The sequence below is a fragment of the Takifugu flavidus genome, chromosome 20, assembly GCF_003711565.1.
Source record: "Takifugu flavidus isolate HTHZ2018 chromosome 20, ASM371156v2, whole genome shotgun sequence".
NCBI classification, from domain to species: Eukaryota; Metazoa; Chordata; class Actinopteri; order Tetraodontiformes; family Tetraodontidae; genus Takifugu; species Takifugu flavidus.
Window position 1 is genome coordinate 12,206,055 of NC_079539.1, and position 9,620 is coordinate 12,215,674.

General features: G+C 47.4%; 1 protein-coding gene across 2 annotated transcripts; it reads right to left on the minus strand.

The window, feature by feature from the left end:
- Window positions 1–1,150: 1,150 nt before the first annotated feature.
- Window positions 1,151–9,114, minus strand: LOC130517015 (protein NYNRIN-like). 2 transcript variants are annotated; one of them, XM_057018556.1, is made up of 2 exons: window positions 9,053–9,114; window positions 1,151–5,646 (listed from the first exon to the last, which is right to left on the minus strand). In XM_057018556.1, exon 2 carries the CDS (start codon window positions 4,489–4,491, stop codon window positions 3,529–3,531), a length of 963 nt encoding a protein of 320 aa, XP_056874536.1. In that variant the 5' UTR covers window positions 4,492–5,646; window positions 9,053–9,114; the 3' UTR covers window positions 1,151–3,528. The 2 variants fall into 2 exon arrangements, with proteins under 2 accessions (XP_056874536.1, XP_056874537.1); XM_057018557.1 differs by lacking the exon at window positions 9,053–9,114 and having other exon boundaries at window positions 1,151–5,249; window positions 5,345–6,382.
- Between the last annotated feature and the right edge of the window lie 506 nt (window positions 9,115–9,620).

Genomic DNA, 9,620 nt, shown 5'->3' on the forward strand with positions numbered 1-9,620 from the left:
GAGGATAGAGAGGAGAGGAGAGGACGGGTACAGAGCACAGAAACACATACAAAAATACACTATTTATGCAAGCCGCCGGCCGAGTAGGTCAGCGGGGCCGGAGGTCATCATACAGCTCTGAAGTTCGGCGATACCTGTAAATGACTACGGGAGGGGGGCGGGGCGGGGCGGGGGGGGGGGGGGGGGGGGGGGGGCAGAAAAACTACACAAGAATCAGTATAACTGGTCAACTTGATGAGGAGAGGAGAGGAGCAGAGAGGAAACCATGACCCAGTGGGGGGGTGACAGAGGCCTGTCAGGTGATCATGTTTCCGGACCCCGGCAGCCTTGGCCTATAAAAGCACAGCTAAGATGTTAACCTAATGATTAGATGACCCCCTAAGTATGATAATTTGTCTGTCTATGATAGATTCAGATTCTTTATTGTCCCACACGGGGAAATTTACAGTGCAACAACAGCAAGAGCACGCCGAGAAAAATAAGATAAAATCAAATAGGATAGAATTTGGAATAGACAAAGAGGATTTATTTTACAATAATCCAAGTAAATGGATACTCGGCCCCTGTATACCTGTACATAGTACAGAGGGTGAATACAATATACATATCATAATATATAATATTCAGATTGTGTTAGCGGGCATTATGTTTATTGTGCAGTCTGACAGCAGCCGGCAGGAAAGATCTTCGATACTTCGATATTCTGGAAAGCGCCTTGAAACAATTTTGATTGTATAAGACGCTATATAAATAAAGACTGATTTGATTTGATTTGATACCTCTCCTTCACACAGCGAGAGTGGAGGAGCCGCTCACTGAATGAGCTGCCCAGTGCTGCCAGGGTGTCCTGTAGGGGATTGGACGTGTTGTTCAACATGGATGACAGCTTAGCCATCATCCTCCCATTTCCCACCACCTTCACCCAGTCCAGGGGACATCTCAGGACAGAGCTGGCCCTCCTTACCAGTCAGTCCATCCTCTTCCTGTCCCTGTCCGTGATGCTACTGGACCAGCAGACAATCCCATAGAAGATGGCTGATCCCACCACAGTCATAGAAAGTCCTCAGGAGTGGTCCCTGCACTCCAAAAGACCTCAGCCTCCTGAGCAAGGTGTCGAGGATTTTCTTCAGTTAACACAAAGTCAAAATGCTGCTTTTTAAGAGTTTAATAAGTCAGTCAGAACACATGCAACAACAGCATGCAGAGAGATCTATGCCCAATGTAACAAACATGTCCCTTTTATAATGCTTAGCGACTACGCCTTTCTCTCAGTACTTTTCCATCTACTTACTTCATCGTCACAAGGTTAGCATGATAAACTGTAGCATTTTGAAGGTTGCCAACTCGCACATCTTCATCATTTTCTAAGTAGTCTTTGTTCTACAACTCGTGATTTGTTCTACAACTCGTGACACCTCGTATACCTGCACAAGCATCATCAAATGAACTTGCTTGACCTTACTGGTTTAAATGATCTATGCTAAACAAAACAACATAAAATTTCCTTCACATTTCCCTCCTTTTGATCCTACAGGATCAACTTTTGATTATTGTATTTACATTTCAAAACATTCCTAAAAATTCCAAGGCAACACCCTTTTCAGTTTAAGGAACATTTTAGTCATGCGGCACTGTTTACTTATACATCATTTTCCATTTCTGACTCTTCACTGGAACTTTCATCATGCAGTTTTTCTATTTCTTCTTGATTCTTTATTGCTTCATACGTCAACATGGCTACTCGATCACCCTACATCCTGTTAATGAGTTTTATCAACAGGGCATGTATGCAAGGAATACAACAGCATCCACATAGAATCATTATTGCCGCGAAAACAGCTATTGACATCAAAACAGACGCCACTAGGGTCTTGTACTTTCCAAAAATGTTCAACCATTTGTCCCACATTGCTGTATCTACTCCAGGATGTTCCTTCATCTTGTTGCTGAGTGTTTTCAGTCCATCCACAGCACATGTCAGCCTTCCCATTGGTGCAGTGTTGTTCGGTATGAATGTGCAACATTGAGTCCCAAACATCGAGCACACTCCTCCTCCCTCCGCCAGCAACATATCCAGTGCCATTCTATTTTGAAAAGACAACATTGAAGTCGCTCTTAGCTGCTCATGTACTGCTTGTAGGCCGTCTCTTGTGTAATTGGCAAGTCTCTGCACATTGTAATGGATGTAATTAATGCGGTCTACATTCTTATTTATTGTGCACCACCAGCATATTGTACTCTCAAACCCTGCAGCTATTTGATCTGCTAGTTTGTATTCGTCAGGCACACCTCTCGGCACTCCTATAGCATCGATGTAGGTGGGGTCGATGTCATCTCCCAGAACTGATTGTCTTCTTCTTTGCAGGCCTATGGTGTTGGATATTTCCTCTTGTGCCCTCACGATTAGGGTTGGTAGTATCAGGTTTACAGGTGCGCACGTTCCTGTCCAATTCCATGGGAGAATATTCCTCAGGGTCTTTCCTCCACACCATCACCATAAATCCGCTCTTGCCACCTTAAATGGAACGACTGCGTTGATTGTTTTTCTGCACCATGTCCGGTTGATTGTCTCCAGTAGAAACTGTGCTGGGGGTTCTCTGGTGAAGCAAGTGAAATTTCCTGGGGCCGCATCAGTGTCAAAGAGGGGTGGTGACGAGGTTTTGGACGTGACAGGAAAAGGTGTCTCCCATTCTGAGCAGCTGGCAATTCTCTCCCGTGACAGAAGCCCCTCCAAGCAGGTCCCATTCAACAATGGCGGTGGGGGCACCACTTTTAACAGTGGCCTGGGTCCTAGGCACAGAATACAATTGTCTGAAATTACTGCTCCTGCTTGTTCCGCGAGCAGTAACCAATTGTTGATATTTCCTGAAATTCCAGTCATTATTTCGATGTAAGTGTCCACCTTTGCTTTTGAGAACACCTTTATTCCTTTTGCAGCTGCTAAAGGAGACAGTTCTATCGTCGGGTCTGATGTGGGCGGGTCCACACATAATTCCAACAAGAAATGTGGGTCTCGCGATCTTAGCCATGCCCATATTAGGAACAGCCAGCATCCTGTTTTCTTAGGGTCATCTCCCAGCAGATTTCCTTTGGTTAAGTCCACCGACAGCGCCAGGACGCGTTTTTGTGTTGGGGCAAGGCTCAGGAGAGGTCGTTGGCGACGAGCATGTTTAGTGCGAGTGTAGGAAGACCATTTGTGTCCTGGTGGATCAGCGACGAGGGTTTCCCACCCAGTGTTTAGTTGGTCGTTGGTCATATACCATGGGCTTTTTTCATACCGGTCTGCTGTCTGGCCCTTTCTGGACATTGTTTGCAACTAAATGACCACAGTTGCTAAGGAGTTAGGCTGAAAACACACTCGAAGAGTCGTCAAACGGCTGGTACGGCCACAGTTGAAAATGGTATGTCCTCCAACAGCGCTCACAATATTTATTACGATGAGAAGGATGCTCCTCACGGTCGACGTCTGTTTTCCCATGCTTGCGTTGGTGGTTTGGCACACCACTTGAAGCAGTAGGGACGCTAGTTTCACTCCCTACTGACCGGCTCCTTCGGCTCTGGTACTCTCTTGCAGTGGGATGCGTGGATCCACGTCGCTCTCTCGGCCACCTTTACGGCTGTCTGTGTCACCAGCAGGATCTGGAAGGGACCTTGCCACCGTTTCTGGTTCCACCGTGTTCTGCGGAAATCCTTCAACACCACGTAGTCTCCTGGTTTCAAGTTATGGAGCTCTTCTGCTGGAGTCGGCAGAGCAGCTTTCACTTGTCCTCGAATGTCTGAAAGAGATTTAGACAGATTCCTGCAATAGGTTAATACTGAGTTTTCACAGAGAGTTGTGTCTGGAAGCATTGTTCGTGGTGCATTGGCTCCTACATTGGGAATTCCTGCAAACAGAATTTCAAAGGGGCTTAAATTTGCTCTCCCATGCTTGCGCATTCTCATGTACCTTAGTGCTAGTGGTAACACTTTAGTCCATGGCAGCCCCGTCTCCTCACAACATTTTGCCATTTTTGCTTTCAGAGATCCGTTCTCTCTCTCTACTGCGCCCCCACTTTGAGGGTGGTATGCGCAGTGTCTTTTCAGATTTATGCCTAGGTACACTGAGATTTGTGTTAAAGCTTCATTTACAAAATGAGTTCCATTGTTACTTGAATTTTTTTCTGGGATTCCCCATCTGGGAATAATTTTGGTTATTAGCGCTCTTGCTACCGAATTTGCATCTGCTTTGGATGTCGGAATTGCCTCCACCCATTTTGACCACATGTCCACAAAAACCAGACAGAATTTCTTACCTTCTGCTGGGTGCAACTCTATGAAGTCCATCATCACATGCTCAAATGGTCGGGTTGGGGGAGGGTGTGCAGCTTGCGCAGTTGGCGTTATTGCTTTTCCTGGGTTGTGAGTAGCACATATTACACATGCTTTACAAAACTTTTCTGCTACTGGTGTAAAGCCTTTTGTAAACCAATGTTCTGCTACCAATGTTAACATTCCTCCTTTTGACGCATGGTCGAGACCATGAGTCAACTTTGCATAATGGTGAAAAAGGGCAGAAGGTAGACATGGGTTGCCATTAGGGCCGATCCATCCCTCTGGTGTGTGTGTGCAGCTCCAGCTTGGTGCCAGGACTGTTTGTCATGGGGTGTTGCCAATGATTGAATGGCAGAGAGAGAGGAGGGAACTTGTACAGCACACACGGTGGGTGACGGTGGAGGGCGAGCAGCCGCTGCCTTTGCCGCTGCATCCGCGCGTGTGTTCCCTGCAGAGATGGGATCAGAGAGGTTAGTGTGTGCAGCACATTTACATACAGCAACCTGAGAGGGCAAAAGAATGGCCTCCAAAAGCTGATGATTCAGAATCGGAGACCCGTCGGACTTTAGGAAACCTGTGTTTCCACAGGGCCCCAAAGTCATGAACCACCCCAAAAGCATATCTGGAATCAGTGTAGATTGTGACAGATTGTTTGGTAGCGAAATGGCAAGCCCTGGTCAGTGCAACTAGCTCAGCAGCTGAGCAGAGTAGTGAGTAGTGAGCAGAGTAGTGAGAAGGAAGAGAGGCGGACTCGAGCACTCCGTGGAAATCGCAGATTACATAGCCAGCCTGACAACGGCCAGATGCTGGATCCCTGGAGGCCGATCCATCCACGAAAAGGAGAAGGTCCGGGTTGAGTAAAGGTTGATCGGAGAGATCGGGTCATGGAGAACAGGAAATGGAGAGCTCGGCTACACAGTCATGAGGTTCACCTTCGTCTGGAGTTGGAAGCAAGGTGGCTGGATTCAAGACATTGCAACGCTTAACGGTGACGTTTGGCAGTCCCAGTAAGTGTGTGTGGTACCGGACATACCTTGCAGCTGAGAGATGGGAAGTGCGTTGCTCATGGAGGATGGCAGTGACCATGTGTGGCACAAGAAGAGAGTATGTCACCAGGTCTCTGGAGGCCACAACGGCTTTTTCTGCTGCAGCCACTGCACGGAGGCAACGAGGAAGATCTGCCGCGACCAGATCAAGCTTACATGAAGAGTAGGCGACTGGGCGGAGGGAACCCCCGTGTTCTTGTAGAAGGACAGAGGTCATGCATCCCTGTCTCTCATCAACTGTTTGAGTGAAGGGACGGTCAGGATAAGGGATGCCAAGAGTGGGTGGAGTCTGTAAGGTGAGTTTCAGGTAAGTGAAGGCAGCCAATGGTTCAGGGGTCCATTGAATTTTTGCCCCCATTGGGATGGAGCGTGACAGGACGTTTGAGGGCTTTACCACTTTGGAGAAGTTTGGGACAAAAACCCTGCAATATGAGCACAAGCCAATGAATGATAGTTCTTTCACAGTTGTTGGTTGGGGAGCACGCTAAATGGCTGAAATATGTTTCTCTGACAGCGCTTTCCCATCTCTGCTGATTTTGTGACCAAGGAATGTTACGATTTGCTGTGCATATTGCATCTTTGTTCTGGAGACCTTGTGTCCCTCCTTTGCGAGGCGAGTGAGCAGAGTCACGGTGTCTTGGACACATTGAGTCCTGGTTGGGGCGCACAACAATAAGTCATCAATGTACTGCAGCAGCGCGGAGCCGTCCTGTAAAGTCAGAGAGGACAGGGAGTCACTTAGACACTGATTGTAAATGGTTGGTGACTCACAGTAGCCTTGTGGCATTCGAGTGAATGTGTAGCCCCTTGCCGGAACTGAAAGGCAAACCAGTATTGGGAGTCGGGGTGAACTGGAACGCTGAAGAAGGCATTGGAGAGCTCTATGACAGAGAACCATGTAGCATTGGAAGGAATGGTGGATAGAATGGTGTAAAGATTAGGAACCAGAGGAGCCCTGGATTGTACCGCTGCGTTAACAGCAGTTAAGTCCTGAACAAACCTCCATTCCTCGGGCGCCGGCGGTGGGCGGTACTTCTTCACAGGAAGAATGGGAGAGTTAACAGGAGAGTTTGGACAAGGCACAATCACTCCTGCTGCCAGCAGGGAGTCAAAAACTGGCTGTATGCCCTCACTGGCCTCCTTTCGGAGGGGGTATTGGGCACGTCTTGGTCGGTGAGTGGACTTAGGGGTCACCACTAGAGGTTCACAGTTACGTATGAGACCTACATCATATTAGTGTGCAGCCCATACACAATCTGGAACGGTGGATAACTCTGGTTCGTGTGGGGTGGGTTGACTGACCAGAGTCTGAATTGTGTTTTCCTGGATCACGAGAACTGTTGGCGTGGCTGGAACAGCAGTGGACCAGTCTGTGCAGTACACGTGAAGAGATGGAGAGAAGAGCACCTTTGGGTCATGAGTCTGTTCCCAATCAGTGGCTTCCTCACACAACCGTGTCCATGGGCCGATGTCTTTCCATTCATCTTTGTGGCTTCTAGCTAGTGACACATGGGGTACACTAGACAGAACATCAAACAGGTCACATTCAGGTTTACATAGAGAGAGAGACACAGCGCAGCGCGTGGAATTCCAATACATTTTAGCTGTCATGAGATCCACTGAGGCTTGTGCATAAAACTGCTCCTCATAGGCGTGGTCTCGGTGTTCCGCTACACGTGCAGTGCAGTGTACTGCGTCAACTTGTTGCACGTGTGCTGTGGGTATTAACTTTTCTTTAGCACTTAATAACATTTTTTGTGCACTTTGTTCATTTATGCTCCATACATAAATCCACAGGGTGTCTTGAGTCACTGGTTTAGCTAGCATAGTGATAGATTGGGCATTAGGCCGTTGGAGCTCCAAACCTTCTGGGGTTGACACTAAGTTTACTCCTAAACCTAAAATGAAGTCCTTCCCCATTAAATTTAGTGGGCAAGATGAAGACATTAGGAATGAGTGTTTAAACCCATGATCTCCAAACCTGCAGATGAGAGGCAGAGAGAAATTTTCTCTCGTGCTGACCCCACTTGCTCCCATTGAGTGCAGTGACCGTGACCGTGTCCTCATCATCGGTGGCTGTTTTCTTCTCTTGCTGCCGTTTATATTGGTGATCGGCATGTTTCACCACCCTGGAGAGTCGCGTGTCAGCATCACTCCATCCGATGCATGAATCCTTGACCAGCTGGCCAAGTGGATGTTGGAGACCTTGGATGAATTGCTGCTTAAGAAGAGTCTCATAGGGGGTGGTTTCTGGACCAGGGTATGGATCGGGCTTGGTCATGCCACTGTGATTGTGATATACAGTCATGAGGCGGTGGAAATACTCTTGCGGTCCTTCATCCTTTGCCTGGACACATGCAGAAACTTTTGACAGATCACATTGTGTTTTGAAATCTTCAGTTACCTTGGTGACCAGACGGGTGAGGAAATCTCTGTAGGCAACGTCACGAAGGTCGTCGCCGACCATCGCTGTCTCCCAGTTGATGGTGGCAGGCTGCCAATGACTGAACACACCTTTGACAGCTGCGAACTGTGTTGGTGAGCAGATTTTAATTGGAACGTAGTCTCGGATGGAACGTAGTTGGAACGTAGTCTCGGATAAAGTCTGTTAAGGCTTTCGCCATGGTAACTCCTCCTTTGTCTGGTTGAGGGAGATGCTTAGCCGCTTCCACGATATCTGCTTCAGTCCAGGGTCTGTAAACATACATAGATCAGGTAAAATAAGTACTGTTACTGCCCTGTGGGCCTCCTACCTGAACCATAGGAAGGGTGACCACCGCAGACACTGGTCTATTGTCTCTTTCTCTCATTCCCCTTGTGGAGAGCGGGGAAAAGGTTCCGTCTGGGCTCAGACCATGGACCGCTGGTTGTGGCTGTGAGGTACTGAGTTGCTGCATCTCTTCCGAAGTAGGTGGAGGGGGAAGGAGCGGGCTGGGGGCCCGCTGGGGTGTATGAGGCGGTGGAGGGTTGGGCAGACCTGGTGATGGAATGTAGGGCGGCGGATAATTCGCCGATGGTGGATATGTCGTTTCTAGAGAGGTGGACTGTCCGGCGTTGGCGCTCCAGTCATTCTGCAGAGAGGGATAGAGGGAAGGGGGAGGAGGGGGAGGAGACGCATATTGCCCTGTCTTTCCCATGTCACTTTTATCCACTTTTAACTGTGTTAATACTTTCTGACACTGTTTCCTGTCCCTTTTATCACATTCAGTTTCCCAGCACTTTAACTGTTACGTAACTGTCTTGTATTTCTCGTTCATCTTTCACGGGAACCTTTGGTTTTTGTTTTATTTCTGTTTCTTTTTTCTCTAAGTTTTTAACATCTCTATTTGCCTTTTACTCAGTGATCCCCCTTCAGGAAACCCATATTGTTTACACCATTTTCCCATATATGAACAACACTCGGGCCCATATTTGTCTGTCATTATTTGTGGGGACAGTTGTCATGGTCACTCTTACTTTGTGACTTTCCCATTTCGTCTGGTCTTGTCTTCCGACTCACAGTACTTATTTTACCTGATCTTGCTTTGCTCACAGGACTTTTAATACCTGGTCTTGCTTTAATGCTCACTGGACTTTTAATACCTGGTCTTGCTTTTAATGCTCACAGGACTTTGCGTGTTTTAGTCACATTCAAGGCTCGTCTTTTTTCAAAAACAGACCATTTCATTTTATCATTAAATTTAAAATTGTCTTACCAATTGGCATGGATTTCAGGAATCCTGTGACCGTCGATCGGGACGACGCGGTCCTCCTCCTCGAAAAATGTGGGGTTGAGTATGAATCGCCTTTGGTGGATTCAGGTGGCCAGCCCCTCGGTCGGGTCCCAACGGATGTATCCAGGATCCCACTTCTGACACCAAGTTTGTCGAGGATTTTCTTCCGTTAACACAAAGTCAAAATGCTGCTTTTTAAGAGTTTAATAAGTCAGTCAGAACACATGCAACAACAGCATGTATGTAACAAACATGTCCCTTTTATAATGCTTAGCGACTACGCCTTTCTCTCAGTACTTTTCCATCTACTTACTTCATCGTCACAAGGTTAGCATGATAAACTGTAGCATTTTGAAGGTTGCTGACTCGCACATCTTCATTTTCTAAGGAGTCTTTGTTCTACAACTCGTGATTTGTTCTACAACTCGTGACACCTCGTACACCTGCACAAGCATCATCAAATGAACTTGCTTGACCTCACTGGTTTAAATGATGACAAGGGCGTCTGTGTTGTGTGTCCAGTCCAGGTTATTGTTTAGGTGATGTGACG